The sequence below is a fragment of the Cygnus olor genome, chromosome 11, assembly GCF_009769625.2.
Source record: "Cygnus olor isolate bCygOlo1 chromosome 11, bCygOlo1.pri.v2, whole genome shotgun sequence".
NCBI classification, from domain to species: Eukaryota; Metazoa; Chordata; class Aves; order Anseriformes; family Anatidae; genus Cygnus; species Cygnus olor.
Window position 1 is genome coordinate 14988378 of NC_049179.1, and position 25922 is coordinate 15014299.

At 44.0% G+C, this 25922-nt stretch overlaps 1 protein-coding gene across 1 annotated transcript in view; it reads right to left on the reverse strand.

Moving 5' to 3' along the window:
* AKAP13 (A-kinase anchoring protein 13) overlaps positions 1-19156 on the reverse strand; it is a 76894-nt gene extending 57738 nt beyond the window's left edge. The window contains exons 1-3 of the mRNA XM_040570335.1: positions 18345-19156; positions 8374-8455; positions 4034-4170 (exon numbers count right to left, since the gene is read on the reverse strand). Coding sequence (XP_040426269.1) covers positions 4034-4170; positions 8374-8455; positions 18345-18425 — 300 coding nt within the window. The 5' untranslated portion in view covers positions 18426-19156. The remainder of the gene's footprint in view (positions 1-4033; positions 4171-8373; positions 8456-18344) is intronic.
* Positions 19157-25922: the final 6766 nt, after the last annotated feature.

Below are 25922 nucleotides of genomic sequence, written 5' to 3' on the forward strand. Positions count from 1 at the left end.
CTGTGGGGTTTTTTGTTTGTTTCTTTTTCTTTGTTTTTGTTTTGTTTTAAACAAATGAAAATAGTTAATATGAAGGACCAGGACTCTGGAAACTGCCAAGTGTGGCTGACACATCTAAGGAACATCTATATTGTAGCCACCCCTGCAAAAAATTAGTTAGCTGGCCAAGTGCCAGTAAATATACGTTGCTGTTTAATCCTATTTGAGTAAGAAAATTCCCTGTTTGCAGAACGGAAACAGCTCTCTATTTTGTTCTTTTCCTACAGGAATAGGGAACCATTAAAGAAATATTAATTTTCTTCAAGTTAGGCTTGCTGCATTGCACCTCAATTAATTCAACCTGTAATTATGACCATAATACTGGTGTCTTTACAGACATGCTAATGGGCACTTTCTCTTCTGTCAGAAACCAGTACTTTGTGAGAACCAGTAAGAAAAAAAAAACAGGAAAGACGTAAAAAGAGAGCGTTTGAGAAAGAGCATATATTCTTCCTGAATAGGGATAAGAGAAATCAGTAAGACGGTAGGGGGGTATAGGGTAGCTTCTTCAACTAAATCCATTCATCTGTAAGAGGTCTTGATAAGAGAAATTGAAATGTGCTTTCAATTATTTTCTTGACGACAACAAGCAAAAAGCTGAGAGATGAACTTACTCTGTCCCCTGATTTTCCATGTGACAAAGACATTAATGGTGTCATGGTATATAAAGGAAAATAAAATGAAAAAAAAAAGACCTTTGCGTCCTAAACTTTTTTTGGCATGCCATTAAGGGAGACAACTTTTTCGGTTGGCTTGATACATAACCTAGCAGAATCATTTTTCATTCAGATCTGCTGTTGGCTCCAGGATGCCCGAAGTTCTCTGTAGTGAATCCTATAAATTATTTATCACTGTGTTTATGATTTGGAGTGGAATAGCTTTCCCCCGCTGAAAGCCCCTCTCTCCAAACTTTAATTTCTGAGGATTTGGTTTCTGTTTCTGAAAGAGAAACAGTAACTCCAAGAAAATAAATACAAAAGATTTATGGATTTGTGTATTTCCTTGATCAAACCAAAACAAAGGCAGAAACTAAACATTAAGTTGCAACCCTTTTCTTTGACAATGAGCTGCAGGTCCCTGACTTCCCAAGGGCCTTGCATCTGAATCAGTTCCCAAGGGGCGCATTTAGAAACTTCCTAGTAATGTTGAATTTCAGTGGCAGGTTAAAAGTTAAGATGAGCAAAGCGTAGGGGCTACGCCCCAGGATGTTGCCAGATGATTGTGAGAAATGACCTTATGCAGCATTAATCACTCAAGAAGAAGGGTGTTGCAAAGTCTGCCCAGACGGCTGAGTAGAGACAGAGAAGGAAGAGGAGGATGACGAGGACATGGGAATGAAGCACTGACGCAAAAAAAAATAAATAAAAGAAATTATTCTGCTGGAGCCGTAGACCTCACGTTGGAAGCGGTTTCTGGATTTCAGCGACAGCCTCTCAAGTCTGAAAAAACGAGCCAGGTTTTAATGCTAAAGGTATCTGAACCCGGGAGCTGATGTTACGCAGCTCAGCATGCATCATTCGGAGCGAAAAAAGGAGACGGTGAGAAGGCGGCAATGAAAGCCCCACCTAACATCAGAGACACTCTAAGGCACCTGCAGATTTCACGACTCCACAGACCCCAGTTCTTCACAGTCCTGGAACAGAACCAGGGCTTAAAGTCCAGGAACTTCAAGTTATTTTTATGGAAACATCCCAAAGAGCCTGGCTAAACAGTAGCTCATTCCTCCTCAATTTCCTTTAATGTATTAAACAGTTAAGAGAGAAGGAGCAGCTTGTAAAACAACAACAAAACTCTGATAGATGAAAGTTCAACTCTTGCTCCATACAAAGGGGAAACAAGAACAGGACCAGCAATACCACTAGCAGTCATGATACTGAAAGGCTTGAGATCCGCTTTTTGTTCATAAACATACCCTCTCTTTCCAATTAAATATGAAAATGGTAGTACTTATTAGGGTTATAACGAATTGACTACAACCGAAAAATGTATCTTATAGTACTTTGCAGAAGAAAGATTAAATCCAGCACTTATTTTAATGGTTATTAAAAATATCTGTAACCTCCATTTCCACCAGCTGTGCTCAATAGCCTATATAAAGGGCTAGGCTGAATTTAGGACCAAGCTCGCTACTCTAAGCGAGTGTCTCTGGTCCTTATATAAATAACTGTAACTGTAGAAAAGAAGGGACACAGGGAATTGAGTTAGCCAGCAAAGCAGAGACCAAAGAAAAAAAAAAAAAGAAGTGAGTAGGGTTGTGATTAGCTTTGAATGACGTCCTAAACCAAACTTTTAAACCTTTTGAACTTTACGCATTTCTAGACAAAGCCTGCAATCCACCAAATGATGAGAACAATGCAAGGGCTGCCAAATTAAGAAAAGGTTTCCCTTTCTACAAGGAAAATTTCCTCACTCTGCCTTTTCTTCATTGGCAATTGAAGATCCACCTCCCCAGTACCTCCTCCTTTGCCCTGCAGCACCCCCACTACGTAGCACTACCTATTCGTTTTAACTTTTAATTTTTGCTTTGCATATTTGGAGAGGCGAACTTTCCACATAAAAGAAAGGGAAAAAGCTAAAATTCTGTATGTTATAAAACGTACTGTGTTCTCACAGCACTATTCTCCCACGCATCCCCATACAACCATTAAATGAGACTCAAATGACAAAGTCTGCTGTTGTAATTCATTCTACACAAGCGAATTGAAGACAGTCTTCTGCTCTGCCAAACAGCCTTATACTCTCAGAATCCAGGGTCCCCCAGCTCTTTGGGAGTAAGATGGGAAAGGGTGAGGCTGGTGAGCTCTATGCCCTACCACATGCATTAAGGATGACTTTACCGTTCATTTATAGCACATGAGATCACTTAGCCCAGGCTGTGGTGTTTCCCGTCCCGCTGGAAAATATTCAACATCATCTGATTTGATTTATCCATACAGATTTTTTTTTCTCATTATATATATTTCTCTGCAAGCAAAGTGTGAAACCTAGTCTGAAAATGTAGTTTTTCAGAGCAGGAACAGTGACTGCTCAAACAGGTAACTCTGATCTAGTTAAAGCCACACAGAATCTAAGCAGAAGTTTCCACGGAGCTGCAACCAATGTGGTGGATGCTCTAAGGAAGTTCATGTCCTCTTTCATTTTGCACCATTTCCTGGGTGCATAAAACTATCCATTACAAGCAAGAAGGCTTCTAAAAAGCAAAACCCAATTGCCCTCCAAATACGTTTGCGCTGCTCTTTTGCAGATGGCCGAAGACCAACAGGCAACGCTGAAGTGAGGCATCCTCTGCTCAGGAGGCTGATCTGTACCTCTGGTTTCGCCCACTCCTCCCTCCCCTTCTCATCCATGAGCAACACAAAGGGCACAGAGATGACTAAGGTTAGTAATGACTCCTGTTGTTGATTTTAAGCAAACTTGAAAACATTTTCCTTCTGCTTGCACGCAAAAAGGCACTAAAGGTATGTTACCCTGGCAACAAAACTGTTCCCTGGAATTGGCCTTAAGTATTTAGAATGAGTATTTCCTTCCTATTAAGGGAGTCACATTGAATTTACAGAAAAACACTGATTCTTCTGTGAATTACTGTATATGATTCCGAAGGTGTCAGTGCAGAGGTCACGCCTGCTGGAGAAAAGCTCTTTGTTACATTAGTTAAAGATGGCTTTCATACAGTCTGTGCAGTCATTAATGAAGAAAATCCACTTTTTCAACTGTTTCCCTAACGTCTGATTTACTTTTGGACAGTCACAATTGCTTTCATCTTTTCAACATCAGGGGGTGCACAGTTTTTGGAATTGTGCTGCAAGCAAATACATCCCTCGTGTTGTTGCAGCTGAAGAGGGGACCAGATCCTTCCCATCCATTCCGTTCCAGGATAATCACTTCCAGGTTTCTAACTCACCAGCGAAACCAAGACAATTAAGAGCTTACAGCATGGCTTTACAGAATCAAGCCTCAGAACTTTTTGAACCATACCCCAATCAGACTTTCCTACCTTTCCAAAGACAAGGTCTTCCATCCCATCACCAGGCAAGGGGAAGAGGTCAGACTCGCTCCCGGACTCTCTTTTAAGGACACCCTGTGATGAGGCACAGACGCTGCTCAGCCCATCCTCCAAGAAGTTCTCACATTCTAGGGGAGCAAAGCAGAAAGAGTTACTGTCTGATGTGTTCTGCAGCATCCAAACATCCAACCTGCACACACTCAGTAAATTCAAAGGTTTAAAACAACAGAGAGCAGCTTTATAAATTGAGTTCACTTCCTAAAAACCAGATGGCAAATTTATAAAGAATTTATAAATTTTTTAAAGCTTGGTACGCATCATCGAAGTACAACACACAAACAGAAATTCTACATTAAGCAGCCATCTATGCTTGTAGTTTCCGGTGCCGATAAATATGCTATACATCAGGTACCCCCACACTGAGCATAACAGGATTATTTCCTTCCTATTGATTGCAGCAATTGCAAAATTAGATTCATATTCAATAAATGTATAAATATAAGTCAACAATATTAACTTTCTTCCCCAATTAAAAACGATTAATTCCCTCTAACTTTCAAATGCCAAGGTACTTTTAAAATGCACATCAATCCAGTTACTTGGTTACCTCTATATTTCTCACTGAAAAAACAATTGTATGACTTCTATGACAAGTTTTACTTTAAGACTCAAAAATCAAGCACTATTTAAAATTTCACAAGCTTTCATAGCTCCCAACATTTAAATCTAAGCATGTTGAATCCCTTCCTTCTGTATAAAACGCTTCCAGCTGTTTGTAGCAGGGTGATTAGCAGCACAGAAATAACCACAGCCATCGAGAAAGGCTGTTCTTTCCAAAAACTTTAACAGACATGTGTCTGCATCAATAACGTCTGTATATCATTTCATTTTTTTTTAGCCTTCAGGGAAAGGTATTAATGACAGTTTTGGCAATAACTGTGCATTCTTTTTGCCCAGCTAAAATTACTTGCTGATTATTAGTATATTTTAAAAAGAAAGGTGTTATTTTTCAACCTGCTGTAGCTAAACAAGATACCTCCAAAACATGTTTAGCTCCGTGGAGAGGAACAAGGCCAATAAAATTTTGGTTGGCTCTTAAATTACAGTCGATAAACTCCATCCTTGGCTATGGCAGGCTTACACATCAACACAGGGTTGGGTAGGGTAGCTCAAAGCCACTTTTTTTCTTTCCCTACCCTTACCTGGCCTGAATCCAGAACTGTGCCTGACAGCAGCTATAAAACACCCCAGCCGATGGGAGCGAGTACATGGTCGGAGGAATAACGTTAAGCTAGCTCTGGTCTCTCACAGAAGCTCAAGCTCACTTTAACTGTAATTAAAATTCATCCCCAGATAAACAGCGGATTTCAGCTTAGGGAAACAGGCTCAGTGTTTGTAAGTCAGGAGTGCTCAGTGTTTGCCTGCGGGACAGGACATGGCTTCTCCATGGGACAGCACTGCATGAGCCTCCTGGTCCCCGTGGGACCACCCGATGCTGCTGGGAGGTGACTTTTTGGACCCGGGGCAGTCGGAGGGATGGAGGCAGGGTGGAGGTGCTGCCTCCAAAGGCACAGGGACGGTGAAGTCGGCTGGAAACCCCATCACCCCAGCGAGGAGTTTCCACGCCGGGGAGAACTGGAAAAGCACTTGTTGGAGGAGGCGCGAATGTTCCCCCGGCCTTTTCCCCGTTCAGTAAACCTGGAAAATCTGAACTGCTTTTCCATAATCGAGAGGGGAGAGAAGAAGGAGGAAAAAAAAAAAGAAAAAAAGAAAAAAGGGAAAAGCAAAGAAGAGACAGAGCGGCTGTAAGGGAGCGGGCCAGGATGCGGCCGGCCGGCCAGCTGGCAGCCGGCAGAGCTTGTCCAAGCCCAGACTGAAAAACAAAGGGGCTCGAGCCACGTTCCAGTGGAAAATGAGCGGGGACGGTCCAGCTGCGCCAACGAACCAAGACCTCACCCAGCCGATAAATAACAAGTGGCAGCGAAAGGCTCTGCAGGAGCCACCGAGGGGCAGCACGGGGTGGAAGAGGGCTGAGGACAGGAGACAGCAAGGTGGGAAGGACAAGGAGGAGCAGAGAGAGAGGGGGAACACCCCACACCTCACTTCATTTGTGCCGAGACACTGATCTCCAAGCCTTGACTCTTCCCTCACCTTTCAGAGGGTATTTTTGGTTGTTCGGGGGTTATCTATTTCTTTATTTTTATTTTCTCAGCTTGTTGGGTTTGTTCTGTTTGTTTTGAACTGCGCACACATTGCACAATGCTGAGCTCCATCCCTCAGTCGCTCCCACCCGTGACCTGCCAAGCCCCGGTGACAGCACTGTCATAACACTGGCACCCAAAGAACGGCTCCATCACACGTGCACCGCCCGCTGGCTGCACACGCATCACTTGCAGAGCAACCATGCTCATCTCTTTCTCTCTGTGGAGATTCACACAAAAATAAAATGACGGTAACACACTTCTGCACGTGATACAGAAGTAAAAAAAAAAAAGTTACACAGTAAAAAGCCCTAGGAAGAAACTTCCCAAACAATTCTTTTCCAAAGCCTCATGTCCTCCAAGATGGGGCTGAGTCCCCTAATTGCATGCTGATAGCTACGTAGCTGCCACACTCCTCAAGGCTTTTAGCTTCAAAAGCAGGAGCAGAAAATGTGAAGCTACAGGTCCTGAAGTTACTTTGCAAGATTTGAGGACTCTATCCTTACAAGCAATTTCGGCAGGACTATTCAGCAGGTGAAAAAGATCTAATTCCTTATCAAGTTGTGTCCTTTTACGTTAGCCACATTAGGAGAGCTGCTGGTTTTATTGCTGTCACATGCTGTCAGGTTTTTCCTTCCCCTCCCTGCTTTCGCAGCATGAGAGCTCACTCAGGGCACAGTGCTACAGTGGGACACGTGAGCATAACTCCATTATTTCTAGAACGCCAGGACTTGCAGAGCTGAGATTTTCCTGCTGCTGCAGGCAAGAGAGCACATTTTTCTCAGCATGTTAAAAACCTGCCTCATTGTCTTACAGACACATATTACTGTAATTATTAATTAATATTTATGTACCGCTATCTGATTATATAATAAATATTATATTTCTGTAGTATAATATTGTATTAGATAATTAATAAGTATATAACTAATATTGATCCATGTGAATGGATGATTACAGTTTCAACAAGTCAAATGAGCCCATGTAATTTTGCAGCCAAATGGAGCGTGATAAGCTTAAAGCTTAAAAATACCCTACCTAGATGCAAGGGATGCAGGGAAACAGTAAAGAGGCAGCATGGTGATATTGCAGGTTCTGTTGTAAAACACTCATGAAACAGCTATTCACTGATAGTGGCTATTTGAACCTATACTTCACAGGAAGTTTTCTTCTTTCTTTTTTTTTTTTTGGTCAAGGAAAAAAAAAGTGTTTATTTCACTTTGATGGGAGCTAGAACTTCTACCTAGAATAAACCCCTCAGGTCAGTCACCTACAACATTACTTCTTAGCCTATATTCTGAAAAGATTGGATTTGAATCACTTCAACAGTGATTAAATCCTTATTTTTCTATCTCCTCAGATAAACTGAAGGTGATTCAGGTGAGATCCCTGCTTGTAATGACAACAAAGCAAGAAGTGTCTACTCAATGAAAAGTCCAAGCAAAGTCTCCATTCAGAGCCCAGAAAAATTACTGTATTTGTTTTGAACATGCATAATTCAATGAAAGGAAATGCTTTTTTTCTTATCTTGGACACGAACCCCTCTTTGAAACTTGCCAGACAAGATTTTCTGTCCCTGTGGAAGAGACAGAGAGCACCCGCCAGCACGCAGGGCTGGTGGGTAGGGTGTGGGAACGATGGCTCTGAACAGCCTTTCTGTTTCCTGAAGCCTAGAAATCATGGGAACTTTTACGAAATAAAAAAAAAAAAAGAAACAAAACAAAACAAAACATCGAGCCACTGATTTGGATCTAGAGAAGGATTAAGAGAATTCGTATTTGACTTTTTTTTTTCCCTTTTATTGTACTACCATGTTGTCTAGAAAACAAAAGTTTTCTCTATCACACCTCTCTTTCAAGCTTATCGAAAAATTGAAATACTGAAATCCTTCAAGTGCACGATTACTTAAGAGGGTGACACGCCACCCAGCTCACTACAAGTCAAGTGCTGCAACCATGTGCTAACAATGACTCACGACAGATTCATTACACATTTTCTTTAGTTTACGTATTTTTCCCCGCTGAGGTTAGGATGACAAAAAAAAAAGGGCAGAAAAGGCGAGGAAAACAAGCAAGGAGAACCACAGGGCTGCTCTCCTGCCTGCGCGCTGGCCAAGAACACACAGCTTACCTGGAGACTCCCTTGTCCGCTTGCGCTCCAGCAGCGAAGAGTCGGGACATGGCTCCAGCGAGCACCAGCTTTCACGGTTTATCTGAAAAAATCGGAAAGAGCAAATCAAAGAAAGGCCACTTTTGCTATCATGTTAGCCTCTTCTGCGACTTAATTCTGCATTGACCAGCAGGTATATACTTATGGCTTAATTTTGTCCCAGTAATAAAAACTTCAAAAGTAACTTACTTTTTTTTTTTTTCATCACTAAACAAACCATTACATATGCCAAAAGCTGTATTTCCCCGTAGAAAGCATGACTTAAAGTGGCTCCTGCTCAAGGCAGGAGTTCAGAGGGAGGATGAGCCAGCGTTTAAGCTACTAGTGGAGGACTCGAGAAACCTGGCTTCAATTCTCACTTCCATTTGCAGTGGGACTGCAGGCAAGATACTCCTCTGCCTTCTGCCTCAGTTCACTATCTAGGGGACAGCAATTTCTTACCACCCATATTGCTGCAAAGTTAATTACCTTAAAGACAGCAAGGAGGTCTGATAGTGCAGAAATGAGGGCTATGGAAGTGTCCATGTCATCGTGAGAACCAGAAGTGCTTTGTGTATTTGACTTCGTGTTTGCATTAACTCCAATGACGACTCTGTCAGAAAACCCCGTTTTAACACTAAGCCCGGTCACATGGTTTATTTCAACATCAGCCTTACCATCTCACCCTGTCCCTCACCCTCTCCGTGACTTCCAGTCTTTCAGCAGGGATGACTGATCTGCTCTCGGCCTTCTTCCCCCTTCTGCCTGTGCCTTACTCATCCTCACTTGGGTTGTTTTGTCCAACTTCAACTCTGAAGTTTGTTGGATTATCCACAACCCTTGGCTCACCCAGCATACAATTCCCACCACTTCTGTCTGCAACTAGTAGAGTCTGTAGACCCCTTTTTTGCCCTCTCAAGGGCTGTTCTGCCTTTCCCACACACAAATCTCACCCGGACCATCTCACCCCAACCCAGAGGTTTTTTCCCCTCCTGCCTAGCCGCTCCTTGCTTGCCTCCACACACACGATCCCACACGTTCTAGCTAAAAGAAAGCCACTGAAATGGATGACCTTGTCTTACTTTACATGACAAATGTTTCTCCTCCCCTCTCTCTGGCTTTCCTTTTCCCCAACTCTGTCAGACAGAGAATTTTTACTACTTATTTTTTGCCTCTTGCCCTTCTCCAAATTTCCTCAGAGATCCTGCTCCGTTCTCGCAGGCCCTTGCCAGATTCTTATCCCTTTGATCTTCTCCTTTCTCAAAAAATCTGCGACTCCCCAACCCTTGACAGGACTTGCTGCTCTACGGACCCCCGTCCCTTCCCTTCTGGCCGAGCCTGAGGAGCGCGCCGCTTGCTGTGGTGGCCTGGCTGCAGCCCCTGCCCTGCATCGGGGGGGCTCCTGTCAGCCCCCGGTGCCCTCCTGCTCACCACACCACAAAGTCAGCACTTCCCCGAGACCCGTCAGCTAAAAAGTCAGCTGCACATTTTTCTTCCGTAGGTTTTGTCCTCCTCCATACTTGCGTGATGACAAAACGGGGTTGGAAGGGCCCTTGACAGGTCAGCTAGTCCCCTTGTGCTGCTCCAAGTCAGGCTCGGCTAAACCTGAGAGGTCTGAATGCAACGTGCCCGTAAAATCCTCCAGCAGCGAGGGTGCTGTGACCTCCCTGGCCAGCAGCTCCTGCTGGGGGAGGCAGGGAAGGAACAGAGCGGGTCTCAGAGGGAAAAGAGGAGTCTCTCAGGAGAGCCAAAGACCTCATGCTGTACCGGAGTGAGGTCTCGAGGTGACCTCAGTGCACGGCCCTGGACGTCTCTCCCCGCTTCCAGCCGTTTTACAGACTGGTTTTCTTGGATGTGCACACACTGGTGGACACTTGCCACTAACTGCTCCTTGCCTCTGCTCACTGAGTCCTCACATATATCCATCGAAGATCTCATATGACCCTAGTATACATACATACAAGACCCCATTCTTCCCTGCACCCCTACTCAAACATATACATTTACACACATGTGTATGGCACCTTCTCTCTTTTCTGCTGCCCCACACCATCTCACTGAATGCACACAGATACAGGCCTCAGTACAGCACCTCCATTAGCAAACAGTTACATATACATTAAATAAGGGGTGGAGAGGAAAAGAGGGGTGGTAGAGGGGTACCCTGAAGTTTGACAAAGGTTTTTGTAAGCAAATACTCAAAAGAACGATCCCTTATTTTCCAAAGTGACATAAAGGTGTTTAGTTTTAACTGCTGCATGGGGAGTGGGTCACACTTCTGCTTCTTTCAGTGGAAGAACCACCCTGCTACGGCTGAGCAGTACCTAACCTCAGCAACCGAACTTCACTACAGAGTTTATACATACTTTTTACTCTTGAAAGAGCTGTAAAGTCAATAAATATCACATTATCACCGTAAAGTCAATGAGAATCAGATTAATATTCTTTTCTCTTGAGCCAAAGCAGAATCTAGTTTGGAGCACATTATCTTACATTTAATTAAAGGCAAATCTAGAGGTTGAGTCTGAACACACACAGGAGGATAAATGCAAATTTGCTCAAGTCCACGCAAATGAAGGAATGACCCATCTCCTATATAAAATCAAATTCTGCCTCCTTCTGACTGGCTTGCACCTAACTCTATCCTGAACACATTGAGCCTGATCTTCCTTATTCTTAAACCAATGTAGCTCCATAAAATTTATGGAAACTACTCCTGGTTTATACTGATACCCACTATTGGAAAATGATAACTAAGCACCCTGTTCAATAATCAGCAGAAAACAAGCAAAGAAGGAGAAGATTCAAGATTGTTTACAGCGCAGCAGTTGATTGGTGACAGAATAAATTAAATTAGGCTGAATTAACAGTATATTTTTCCTTTAATAGAACCAGTTGACTCATTCACTGAAAATGCATTATAGACATTGGCATTTTTTCAAAAAAGATTTGAATATTTTTCCCATTACCCAGCCAGCTCTATCCTCTGCCCTGTGACTTTGCCAAGTACTGAAAATGTCTGCTTTTTTCTACAAAAAAACAGTAAAAAGAAAGTAACACTGAAGTTTAAGGTGCTGTTTCAGATGTACCTGATTATGTACAAAATAAAGTATTAAGAACAAAATATTTATCTCAGTAGCCCTAATTCAGGAATAATAATAATCGCCACCAAAACACAAACAAAGGAAACCACTACTATACACAAGCATTCCCTATGCCAAAAGGAGACCAGACAGGATTTGGGGGAGGTTTACTGCAAGATCTCAGGAAACTGGGTGGTCCACAGATACTGAAAACACAAACCCCGCTACCCACTGCTGAAGACTGCTTGTATTCGCTTGTGACTAGTGACTGGGGGTACAGGCATCACGGGTTGTAGAGAAAATACCATAATAGCACCAGAACACCAGGGCTGGGGAATGCACCAGTATGAAGTAATCAGCAATGAGGTTGTTTTGGGATTTCACAGATGTATAGACAACATGCATAACAAAACTATCCCTTCCTTTTTCCCTTAGCCTATGTTCCGCTATGAGAAGCCTGACAAGGGGACCGCAGGCTGACGGCCGCAGAAGACAATAAAAAAAAAAATCATTTTCCTCCTTGCCCACACTGATTATAGCCCATCGCCTCTGGGCATCCCACATCGCTGCGGCGGGAGCAGAGAGGATGCGGCGGTGTTCACATGGCAGAAGGGAACACGAAACAGTCCCTGGGAACAGAGCTGCAATATGCAGCTTTTGAAAAAACGCCAGGAGAGAACCAGCTATTTTTCCATGCCGAAGCCTGAATGTGTTTATCTGCAGTGCAGACACTGAATGAATCATGGAAGCATGTCCCCAGGCATCAAAAAGTGAATCCCAAAGGATTTTCTGTTTGCCTGCGAAACACTCGCAGACTAAATGTCCAAAGAGGGCTTCAGGACACCAGCTGGAGCTGCAGGCAGCAGACGGCTTGGTTGTTCGTTCTGGGCACGCACGCCTGTATTTCCTGAATCGCAGAGCCACTCTTCCTGCAGACGTTTAATTTGAAACTCGCAGTGACTTAGTACAGAAGCCTCTTTGCATAAGAAAAGGACGGCGCTAGACAATCTGCGAGACAAACGGGCCGCGATGTTCTCCATCATGTGGCAGCAATCAGTGACCACCAGCCCGTATTCCCCCAGCTGGAGCAGAGACCTTCCTCTGTAGCATCTCCCCCAGGCTCTTCCTTCCCTTCCCCCTGCGCACCCATCTGTCCCGGGGAGTTATCCCACCCCTTCCAGTCCTCTGCAGCGCCTGCCCACACAAACCAGAATCTGTTCCTCCTTCTCAGAAGACATTTCCAAGTTGCCTCTTTCTAATTCTGCTCTACTGGCTTTGGGGGCCAGCGGCTATCTCCTTCACAGCCTCCTACCAGGGATTGCCCCCATACGAGAGCATCCCGTCCGAGGAAGGCACTGATTTCCCAAAGCAGCTACCTGCCAGCAGCACCAGCAGCTGCCGGGCCCTTCTATAACTCAAAAAATTTAGGACGGGAGATAACCACGGAAAAGTCCTCCCTCTGGTTTTGTTTGAACTCTTCTGATAGCACTTCCCTTCCATTGCACAATAACAGGAACACATTGACCTCTCAGGAAATCTTCCCCTACTTTAAAAGTTTGCACTTGACAGCCTCGCTGGTAGCAATATAAATCAACGTGAAGCATCTCAGAGCAGAAGAAACCACATGATTTTAACTTTCATTTCCTAGCAGATCTCTAGAGATTCATCTTACTTCCATATTGTTTTAACTTTGTCCTAATTGTACAAGTTTCCATTTCTCTCTCTTTTTTTTCCCAGCTCCCAAGCTAAGGTCTAACTCGTAGCTAAAACCAGACACCACTGCACAAAGGAAAGTATTTAGTATAGCAATTTTAGCTGGCTTGGTGTATCGTGAAGTACTTATGCACCATACTGAGCTGTAACTGACACTAGGAAAGATTTGAAATACCCACAGAAGGACAAAAATAGCAGAAAACAAGCTTCTTTAACTGCAATTATAACTAGTTTGTTTCATAATCAGAAATTTTACAATTATTTTCAAAAAACCTAATGTGAATCTTAACTCTTCTTTAGGAACTACCTGCTCCTAAAAAATTCCCATAGGATACTGTTTTCATTGAAGAAATTTGTAGACATGACTGGAATTCGACATTTATTCTGACAAACTTTTAACTTTACAGATCCATTGATGATGGCATCAACTAGTTGTTGCCTTTAATACCTGAACTAGAAATTAAAGTGAATTTCATCTCCTTCACAAAAAAACACCTTTCAAGGTCCTCCAAACCTCTTTGTAAAGGAGTGTGAGGGCTGGGGCACCTAGGAAAGGATTTCCACTATCCTCTTTCAGCAGCCACTGATGGAAACAAACTCCATCTATACAAAACTCGAGAGCAAAAACTCAAAGCAATGCTTTGATAGTCACCTTACCAGTTAATATTGAGACATATCACTTTCCTTACAAATTCCAGATTTTTTTTGAAGGTTTTCTTTCTTTATTTTTTTATAATCTCCCTGTGTATTTTCTTGCCTTAAGCTTTAGGGGAAGGTTTTATCATGTGGATGAGGAAAGCAGAGACCATTCTCCAGTATGTCAAAAGGGACAAAGTGACGACACTTGCAATCCTGCTATGGTTTCTATAGAGATTTACCATCCAACACTGCGAATACGCTGCATCAAACCTTCTGCCTTTTCAGAAAACCAGCACTGGTGACCCCCCATCAGGACAACAATTTGTCAAGGAGGTCCAAAGTGACCTCGCTCACTGCAACAAGCGCGCAGTGCTATAGAGAACTACGCTAAAGGAAGAGGCTCCTCCAACCACAGGACGTTTTAGATGGCTGAATAAATTAGCACATTGTGGTGTAAGAGTAATGCTGAATTCCTAGAGTGCATTTTTCTCCCTGGCACCGTCCCAAACGGGGAAGTGAGTGTCTGCCCCAGGAAGGTTTTCCAGCCCTTGGCGCTGGGGGATCTTCCCACAGCAGCGGAATGAGTCCTGTTAATAACAAGCTTTAATTAAGCTTTGAAAATAACAGCAATGGCTTTGCATAGAACAAAACGAAACAAAACCCACAAACAAACACAACTCTTGACTAAAATGGGAGCAAAATTCACATGAACGTGTATCTGCCCAGGATGAAAACACATCCATTTCATCCTAGTTATCTTCCCTATTCTGATTCTACACAAGGCACAAACAGATAAAGCCAAGGTTCTCCACATCATCGTAAATATACGTCTCTCCTGCTGGCCCTTCAGTAATGAAATCACTGTGGGTAGATGCTGTTTTCAGGATTAAAGTTCAGATTTATTTTAGGGCTGCAAAGTTTGATGAGATGCTGCATATCTGCCATCCAAGGACAGCACTTCCCTCAGCTCCAGCCCCCAAAGAAGGAAAGAACACGTGCAAATAATCAAAAACATAAAGTATTGAGGAAAAAAATGAAAATGCTTTGCAAGTATGACAACAAAAACAATGAAAGAAACCTTAGCCTCAGGTAATTTTGGGATGTTCTCCACATACTATTAGCTTAGGATGCTGCAAACTGTACTTTGCCTTACGTGTTCTTGCAGATGTTTAGCTGACAGAGCAGCCCTGTAAGGAGGGAGCAGAATAATGGATGGAAAACGCCACCCTCCTTAATTTTAAAATGTCTTAATTATTTTTTAGAACACTGGGTTGATTTTAATTTCACTAATAATGCTATGTGCCTTAACTGGAAACTGAATGATATCTGCTAGTCTGAAGAGCAGCTAAATCAAACCTTGTTTTCCCCAGTTAGGAAAAAAACTTTACACCTTCTACCTACCAATTACAGTTTGAGTATTCATCTACAAAGCTGAAATGTTGATACAGTCAACGAACAACTAAAAAAATACTTCCGGTTGTGATTGCTCAGTCTCCCTTTTTCAAAACAAGCCCGCTTCTTATCTTCTAACCGAGAAGAACAAACTGATCATCGAAATTTGAACATGTCTCTAACTGTGCTTGTATTTGCAAGGTGCCAGCTCCTGTGGTATCTGTGTTCTGTCCCTTGACAGTTATATTTGCGGTAGCAGGCACAACATAAAAAATGAGATAGGACTGCCAACTCACACATGGACACGTTGCGACTTCCCATTTGGGGTCTTGGAATAACGCCGTGCAGACTGCTTTACCCTTCACAGTGCTGCTTAGAGCTCAACGAACCATTCAGACAAACAGATATCCCGCTTGACCCACACCTTCTCCTTCCTCCACTACAAGCTCAGAGGGGAAGATGATGTGAAATTTCTACGCCATTTCCGCATCAAACAGGGTTCCCTGTACCGGGGCAAAAACCGCTGTCGTTGGTAACCAAGCACACCACGTTTGCACTGCTGCAGCAGCAAAAAGAGCTACAGTACAGATGAAGTCCTACCTCCAACAATGAGCTAGGATGCAGACCTACCCACTGGCTTTTGCTTTTGTATGCGGGGAGGAGGAGGAAACCATGTTAAAGTAAAAAATAACTGTGTGCATCAGCCCCCAGAATTGCTGAGGTTTTTTACGTAACTTCACAAACCACTTCTTCAGGCACAATCTAAACATGGAAAATTTTAGCCCCAGCACAGCGGTACCTCAGAAGACATGTGCATCACAAAATAGTCGGTAGGAACCAAAAGTCTTTTGCAACTTTATCTAAGAACAGTTGCAATCAATGCAAATAAAATACCATCTATAAACACATGGCAGCCGAAATGACAGATGATCTTCTTTGTTCACAACTTGTTCCAGTTGCCTTCTCCACCAGCTGTTTTTCCTTCCTATATCATGATTACTGAGTTCCCCACCTTAAAATGAAGCAAAGAACATATTCACCTACAACCCAAAGAAAAGACACCTTGTACAAGTCAGGCACTGGCCAAAATGAAAGCTGCTGCGTGCTTAGCAGGTATCTTGTTGCAACTTCATTCAGATCCAATATTATTAATGGATCCTATTTGGTTTTGTTGTATGGATGTTTATTTGCTATTCAATATTTAACACCTAAGAAACCCTCTTACACACCAAAATATAGTGAGCTGCATAAGGTACAGTTTTATTTCAGTATTTTAATTAAAAACAAAACCAACCAGCCAACAAACAAAAAAAATCCCAACCAAAAAAACCCAGCTCCCTTGTTAAGGGTCTGATCCAGCTCCCATTAACGTCAAGAGATGATCTGCCACTGACGCAGTCTAGTGCTGGCTTAGATCCCTGGATCATCAAAATTTAATTTAATCTACTGGCTATGTTATAGAAACCAGCTAAAGCATCAAGACTGACTAAATATCAAGACTAAGCTGCTTATAACATAGCTGTCACTAGCCCCCTCCTATTTTAAACATTTGCACTCTTCAGAGCCGATGTTCGGAGCAGCACTGCGTGCACACATGCACACATATATGGACACTGAGTCACTTGCAGGAACAGACAGTATAACCCACAGTTTTGAAACTCAATTAGGAAAATACTAGTGGGAACTAACGAGAGCCATACTTTGTTATAAAATCTAAGCTTTGCTGAACAAAAACTAATTTAGGGAACTAATGACATCAGAAATACTGAAGTCAGATAATTACAGTGAGTTACATTTCAACCCAGGCATCCAGATTTTCTTTATGAATAAAAAAAAAAAGAAAAAGATTGTGCTTTTTACATAAGCAACCAAGGTTGTCAGAGGTACCAGTTCTTTTCCCAAGTATCATTAAACAGATATTTCACAGAAGCAGTGTGTGTACAATATGTCTGTGTTTTTTAATGACTTATAGGGTCACCTAGAGATTGAAACCCATGGGATTCAATCTGCAACTAACATCATTAAGATAAAAGTTCAAAAAAATACTCAACAAGATCAAGTTGATATAGAAAATGGGCTATGGTTATTTTTGCTTGATGTCACACAAGAAAGGACACATTCAATGAAAGAAAAAAAAAAGGCAAAACCTAAACCAACATGAACACTTTTATTCCTAAACACTGCAAGTTAACCTAACAAGTGTTTGGTCAATTTTAGTGCACATGAAGTATAACCAGAATCATTTGAAAATAAAAACATTTATCATCTTCGAGGTTTTTGTCTCAACCCTGACACAAAGCCATGAAGCAAAAACCATAAAAAAGGAAGTCCCACAATCATGTAGAAACCCACCGCCTCTTCTAAGAAAAGAAAACAGAGAGAGAAAGAGAGGGGGAAAGGAAATGCTCATCCAGGAGTTAAGATATCTAAGGCAGTCTGTGTTTTGCAGTCCCTCTGGCTGCTTTCCGATTTCCATCCACTTTGCCAGGAAACTGCTGAAGCTCCACAAAGCTGTTAGGGAGACAGGACATTCCCAGACTGCCACTGTGCCATTTGGTGGAGCACATGCTAATTTTAGATTAGAGCAGGAACGCTGGGACAATTAGCCAAGCTCTTGCTCTGACCAATCTTCAGTCAAATTTCCCACCCAAACACTAAGATCAACAGCAACACCCTTCAAATATAAACAAAAGCCAGAGGCAAAGGAGGATCTACCACGCTTTTTTTTGGCAGAATACATTGCGGGGGGGTGACATGACAGGACATTTCAACCCCAAAAGCGACCACTGGAAATGAAAAGCCTTGACTGAAAGGCACCAAAAAAAACCCACCTGCGATGCGTGAAGTTTACAAATCCTGACACGAGTGCTTAAGGGCAGCAGACAGGGGGACAGGGAAGATGGCCAGAAAGCGCTCTCCAGAAGCATACTTGCGTGCCACGGCGGATCATTTGCTTGTGAGATAATATCAAGCCACTTCACGCCTAGTGTCACCACACAAACCCATCTGCATCCCAAAGGGTGCGAGCTCTTCCACCTGATCCCCCTCCCCACAGCACCCAGCTCGGGGCTCAGCGGGCCGCGCTCGAGGAAGGAGCAAGTTAACAGACATAAACAAGCACCATACCTTTAACAACACCACATCTACAGTCCTGTCCACCTTGGAAATGTCGCACAGGCTGTACCGCCTCTTGTGGCGTTCGTACATTTTGTCCACACGGCCGCAAGCAGAGGCGAAGCGCGGGGAGCAGAGCCCACCATGAACTCCAGAGTGACCGCGGTGCTGCGCGCTCCCGACCGCTCGCACGCGTGCTCGGAGGAGTCTCCGCGTCTCCTCGCCCTCCGAAGCACGCCTGCCTGTCCGAGCCTCTTAACAGGAAAACGAAAATCCCAGAGCTGCGACCGGCTGATAAAGTCTTCTTGGAACAGATTTGCTTATGCAGGCGACGCAAGAACTTATAGCAAACAAAAGGTACTTCGAGAGAGCTTTCTACGTATATGATTACTATTATTTTTTGTAGCTGCTAAGAATGGTATCAGCCTTCCTGTTATATTAATAATAAAAAGTTTTCCAGGCAACTTTGATATCCAAAAAGCACCAGAATGAAAATCCTGACAGAGAAAAGAACGGAAGCCAGACGAGTGCAACAGGGACGCTCCGAGAGGGGAAAGCAGAAGGTAGGCTCAGCCACGACGTGTCTGATTCAGAGAAAAAAAAAAAAAAAGAAAAAAAAGGCGATCACCGTATCCAAAGTAAATACTGTCACCAACGTGATCTTTCTTTCAGTGCACAAGGACGTGAAAGAAAGAATAAAAAAGGTATTTTCCTCTTTTTGAGCCAGTCTACCGTTCACCAGACAGGAGGGCTCGGTTTTGCGTTTAGTTTAAATTTCTAATGACAGCACAGGGCAAAAGGAAAGAAAATAATGAAATAAAGCCACTCCCTCCTGGTTTGAGCTGGGACGTCACTACTTGCCTTTTTAGTACTGCACCAGTGTTCTCCCAGCTTTGAAAATTTCTTTGCAGTTTTGGGAACATGATTCATCTCTTCAGAGAGAGAGGAAAAAAAAAAAAAGAAGGAGGGAGGTGGGGAAGAAAAAGCAGCAGTTTTCCTTCAGCAGCTTCTTCCACCGCCAGCTTCAGGCTCTCAGTGTGTTTGCTTGGTCCAAAGAGACCGAGAAGCAAAGGTACGTGTTTTCAGGGCGGCGAGGAGAGGAAGAATGACTGCTCTTCCCTCTCCCCTGGGGCCAGGTGAATGACAGACAGACAACTTCAGGCTCAGCGCTTCCCCAAAACAGGAATGGAAACTTATGATTCAATCAGTGCACACACACACACAAAAAAAAAAGGAAATCGTCCATTTACATTTTTGTTTCTAAATGTTTGCAGCACTAAGACAAGCACTAGATTTCTGTACCTTGCTCTCAGAAAAATACAGTTTTCTCTCATTTATTCTAATCTGAAAGGCAGAAGTTTTTTTTTCTTTAAAACAAAAAACCCCACAGTTTTTTCAGTCTTTCTAATGCCGAGCAAGGCAGCGAGTCTCTCCCCATCTCTCAATAGCTCATTCACATCATCTGGGCCCTGTGTGCACGCTGCCACATGGTTTCCTGTTTTCAAACTGCCCCCTCACAGCCCCCTCCGCTTTCCACCCCACCCTGACCTCTCCAGGGAGAAAATCTTTCCATACTTCCCTGGCTTTAGACATTCTCTCATTCACCGATTCAAAAGAGAATGGGGGCGGTTAAAAAAAAAAAAAAAAGAAAAGAAAAAAGAAAGAAAGAAAAAGAGAAAAGAAAAGGGAAAGGGGGGGGGGGGGTTCTGTAGTTTGATTTGAGTGCAGGAGTTTGCACTGAGCAAACTTGCTGCTTGTTTGGGGCAGAAAGCTGGAAATGCAGGAATTGTTAAACCTGTGCCACAAAGCAGGTGACTAAGACATTGGAAACGGTGTTATCAAACCACCATTTAATTGCAGATCTCAAAAAGCCACCCTAATCAAAGCCCGGAGAGCTGGTACATCTCCTGTGGGGCTGCTGAGTGTTTTCATCCAGCCCCTCAGGGAACAGCCCCAGGCCATTCTGTAACCACCGCCTCAAATTCTGGTAGAGGTGCCACAGCCCCGCATCCTCCCGACAGATAAAAATGAGGTTTTGGCATGTCAATGCAAGGAAATTTTTCCGAAGGAGGCCTAAACCTAGGAATCCCATTGCACTGGAGCTCCTCTCTTTCAGTTGCCATCCAGTCTCCTGCCCATCCGACCATGTTGCCAGAAGCCGGCCCGCGAGTAACTCAGGAGCTGACACACGTATGTGCCTCTGGTAAAAGGCTGAGGAGCGAGAGTTCACAGAAATGGTAAGTACTGTTTTGAGCTATGCTGGTTCTGACACCGCCAATCAGTACAATCAGATTATACAAAAACGTAATCACCCTCTAGATCTAGCAGGCTCAGGAAGCAAGCTGAGAAGGGCGTCTGTTTCCTCAGACAGCTCGGCTCTGTGGGGTGGTGACCAGCCACCACCCAAGGCCCACCGCTGGGCATCGCGCCACGAGTAGGTCCTCAGGGGCCAGAGAAGGCCAGGGACTCCCAGTGGGTCACCTCCTCTGATGAGAGATGAGGGGCTCTTACCTAGTCAACGCGAGGCATCCCGCCCCAATTTCGTGAGGCTCCAGGCTCTCCCTCACAACCCAAAGCTTCATCTCTACCACACTGAACTGGGAGGATCTCCTCTCCAAGCCCCTCTTACGGCAACAACCCCCAGCTCGAGCGCTCCGCTGATGACTCTGTTCTCCTCAGTAACGAGCAGAGCTTCTGCTTTCAGTATTAGAACACACGAAATGTGGTAGTGCTTTGGGGACTTTCTGGAGCCACCAGTTTTCTCCACAAGTAATGAATCCCAGCAATCATGTGCCTGTCAAGATGAGGAATCAGAAGTGGCTGTGACAGCATTCCAGCCCCTCGAACGCTACCATAAAAGGCAGGGATTTCCTCAAATCTAAATTTACAAGACAGGAACCTATAAACAAAGCGTGTGAATTTAGGTCAGGTACAGGAATCTGCAGCAGTCGCTGTGCCTTAGTGATGCTCTAACGTTTCATTATGTAGCAACTTTTTTATTTTTATTTTTTTTAAAACCAGCACAGCAGTTGTCTAAATTTGTTTCCAGATCACTCCAATGATGGCTGGTTGGATATACGGCCTCTCCTCATCCACTGGCCAAGATTCACCCAAATGACAACCGCACAGCTCTGTCAGATAACGCACTTCACCTTTGAACCTTGGGGCCCCTCGGACAACCAGAAGGAAATGTTCAGCTCACGGGGCTCAAGCAAAGCCTGCCTTGCAGAGCAGACTGCCACTGAGCATCACTGCTGACTGCCACAGGGCATCTTCCACGGGGATGCTGAGAGAAGTCAGGCTTGTAGCTGAATCAACACTCAGTCTGTTGCGGCTGCACGCAAACTTACCCTTCCTAAAGGTAAGGAGAAACGAGAAATGTCTCTAGCCAAAGGAGGTGGGGGAGACGCACTGGGAGAGAGGCTCAATCGTCACAGCAGGAAGTTAAAAAGAGGAGGACAGTTTTTCTGAGCTCTGCAGGAGCACCTTTGTGTGGCCCAAAGCCACAAGTTACCCAGCGCAGGCCGTCACGGGGCAGAAGGGAACAGCAACTCGAGGTGCACGGTGCAGGCGGGTGGCGAGCGCTGGCCAGGGGAGCTGCCGGGCAGGGCGACTCCCAGGACGCGGTGCGCGCCCATGCCCGGCCTGTGACTCAGGGTGACCTGCCTCCCTGCCTAATTACCGTGTTTTGATCTGGTGAAGATTAAGAGGCTAATGCCAACTGATCTGTTTGGACTCCTCTACATCTTCAGCCACAGAGAGAAATGATCAACAAAAACCCAAATAAACCAGTAAGAAAAATCCCCTTCCCTCTCCTCTCTTTTCAAATTTAAGCTTCCAAATCCCTAATTTGTTCCAAGAGTTTTCTTCTGTGGTTATGTTCCTGACTCACAGCCAAGATCAGGAGGCCAGTGACGACTACAGACACCCGAAGTCCATCTCATCTTAATTTCCAGACCTGACTGCTGGGGGAAAGAAAAGAAAAAAGAAAAAAAAAGAAATGAAAAAAAAACCACTACCACCATAATATAAACAAATAGCAGATAATGTGCCAGACACACTCCCACTTGGGAGACCATCCCTCCCTTCCCACTTTAGGTGGGGCTTTTGCTGCATTGTTCCAGGCTAGAAATCCTGCCTTACACGCTGCTGTATGGACACCCGGGCACGCAGAGGGGACGCAGAACACAGGCTCAGCCTGGACGAAGCAGAACAAAGGTTTCCAGTCCCTTTTGTCCATCTATTTAAGCAATCTCCTGAATGCCACATGCATGTTTACATATAATATAGGCTCAGAAACACAATGCACCAGACAATCAGGAGATAAAGATTCAAAAAAAACAAAAGCTCCAACAAGTAAATAATTCTTTCCGCTCCCCTCTTCTGCGAGTTACTCAAAATGGAGAGGAGACGCGAGCGGCAGCCGGGCCATCGGCTGCTGATGCGACAGTTCTGGGCTCCTTATTGAAACCATCTGGAAGCGCTGAGCCGCTTTGTGCAGACTGGAGTTTGAAACTATCCAATCGTTTCATATCCAAACCAAAGTCCAGTGCTGCGGATTTCAAGAGAAGGAAAAGAAAAAGCAAAAAAAAAAAAAAAAAAAAACCAAAAAAAAAAAAAAAAAAACGCACTCAATTGCACCATATGATCTGTAACTCGTCCAGATAAAACTCCTCCTCCTCTCCCCGCTAACAGACCTCTTAATGACAAGGAAATCATGGTTATTCTGAAACAGACAGCACTATTGTTATCTGTTTCAAATTACTTTTGCCATATAGTTATGAAACACTGAAAATGATGCAATCTGCAGAAATACTGAGGCATATTAACATTTTAAACTGCGGCTCTGATAGGAACTAATGGAGCAGCACATGAAAGGAAAAAATTCTCCCTCTCTTAAGCAAGTCAAAACCCACTTATGGGCACTAAACGCAGGAGATAATAAATTTGTCAGACAGCAAAAGAGAATAATTACAATTTAAATTGCTCTTTTCTTAAAAGAAATCAGCTTTTTGGAAAGTGATTTAAAAATTCTGTTTCTGGCACTTGCACGGATAGACAAAACAAACCCCTTTTTTTCCAAAACTAAATAAGGCAAAGGAAATCTGCACTCTAATACTGCGAAGTCTGTAAGAGGAGAGCATCCAGACTGGATGGGAATGTACATCCATTGTGTATGTCGGGCAGCGGGGCAGCACCCGCCCAAGCAGAAACCCAGGTGGATGCTCCAGCACGGGTTTTGAAGGTGAGCAGGCAGCTGCTGAGCGCCAGTGAGCACCCCCGCCACAGACTGTGGTAAAGATTAAGTTAAATAATGCATTTCTGCATTCTTGCAAGGGGATCGCAAGACACAGAGGAGGTCTGAAAAACCCGCTCCTGCCCAGCCTGTCCATTTGCATCGCTGCGGTGGCATTTTGGTACAGGGCTGCATCCCTGTGGATGCAGCATGACCCACCTTTGCCCCACCAAGCAGCATCCTCTTCATCGGGTAGCCTCCAAAGGACAGCTGTGATTTTGGACTCCCCTATAAGAGGAGGCAGGGAGAGAGATGAGGATGGTCACCTGCAATCAGCCATCACACAGATCCTCTCCAAGACAAGTCCTGTGCTGCTGTAGCCCAACAAAATGCTTGGGCAAATTTGCAGCACCAAAACAAGTCTGATTCTCCAACCTAGGCAGTTCTGACTCTCCTACAGCTTTCTCCTTTTAGATTGTTCAGATCTTCACACTAAGGTCTGGAGAGGGTCATCTCGCCACACCGTACTTTGGGAGAACACAACCGAGCTGAATTCTGTATCCAAACAAACCACCATACAGCTGCAGCCTGTGTTCAAGCTCTGAGACAGAGCTGTCTAATAAACAGTTTAAGAGCCATGAAGAAGGAATGAGGAGGACTTGGAAAGCTGTCAGACATATGGATACACGGAGCGCGTGGTTTGAGAAAATACAAAAACACCTTGAGAGACCTTCAGCCATTTCCTGACCTTCACTTTTCTAATATTTCTCAGAGACTTGGTGCACATTTCTCAGGAATTTCTATTGTGCAAACAACCTTCAGAAAAATGCCGAGGCTTTTGTCTGCCATGGAGCATGCCTGAACATCCTTTCAGAGGAAGTAAACTGCCCATCTTATTGCTCCCAAATGGTTACAGGAGAAACACATCCCACGCATGAGATTAGCAACCTCTCAGCTGATCTGACATCAGTTTCAAACATATAGTTCTGTCTTTACCAAAAATAACTGCAAATGGAGTTGTCTGGCTGGCTGAAGTGCTGTGGGATCTTGGACAATGCAACAGATATTTATACAGGGTGTTATGAGCGCTGAGAGAAATACTTCTCGCTGTCAAACCCTGGACATTTTGTATTTCCCTGTGAATTCCAGCATCCTGAAAACAAGGAAGGGAAAACACGAGTGGACAAGCAGGGAACCCCAAAAGGTTGTCAGGGAGCACCTGAATTATGACCTACAGCTGCAAACCAGCCTCCCAAAACGAACCCGCGCCTATGCATCCCTGCAGTGTCCCACCGGAGCATGAGGTCTAGTGGTTGTCAGCAGTGATGTCGACCTCCTCCACTGCTTGCATTAGTTCAGCTTCAATTTTGCTTTATGTTTTTCAGTTTTGGATAAGTAACGTGCGAATTGTACACTCTCACAATGAGAAATTATTCTGGCAGCCCAGCGCATGGCCCACTATCACCAAACTCACTCCAAAATGAGAATTTGTGGCTTTAGGGGTTTAGTCCCTGGAAATACCTACAAAAAGTCAGCTAAAAGAAAACAAATAACGGAAAACAGAGTTATTACAGGATTTACTCCCAATAGGGAACCCCCAGATACAAACTAAGACCCCTGCAGCTCTCAGCAACGCTGGTCGCGATGCAAGGCTCTGGGGATTCCAGCCTCTGAAGCTCTGAAGGCAAGACTATGATTTCTGGCATCTGGAAAGGTAATGGTGTAAACAAACGTGTTTAAAATAGTCAATTGTATACTTATAGCAGTTTTCAAGCCATTGTAAACATTATGCAAGTCACTTCATATTGGTTTGCACAGGCCATCCACCAAATATTTGAAGGCCTGCTCAATCCATGATACCCAAACAAGCAAAGTCTGGTAACTTACTCTACAGAGGAATTAGAGTAAATTTGCCTCAAATGCGGGATGAATGGGATGTTTCAATACCTATAAAGTTGACAAATTCAAAACTCAAACGAATTTTTCATTTTCATACTGGCTATAATAAAAAAGTATATTCCGACATCACTGGGATAAGCCCATGGTACTTGAAAGGACTGACTTACACCAACAAAAATGTGCTCCTTTCTATCATAAAAATAAATTCTAGAAAGAGTGAAGCCTTGCAGTTTAAGGTTGAGCTTTTGTGCAGGAAGACAGACCACCTTGCATTTGGGGAGTGCAGGAAACACCACATCAGCTTCCCAGAGAAAGGCTCGATGCCCGCTGCTGTAGGCATGGCACGGGGGCAGGCGGCCACTGCCCCAGCCTCGCCCTAACAAGAGATCGGGTCAAGGATACGCCTGGTGGGTGCTTCTATCTAAAGAACTGTGCATTTAGAGCTAAAAACAGAG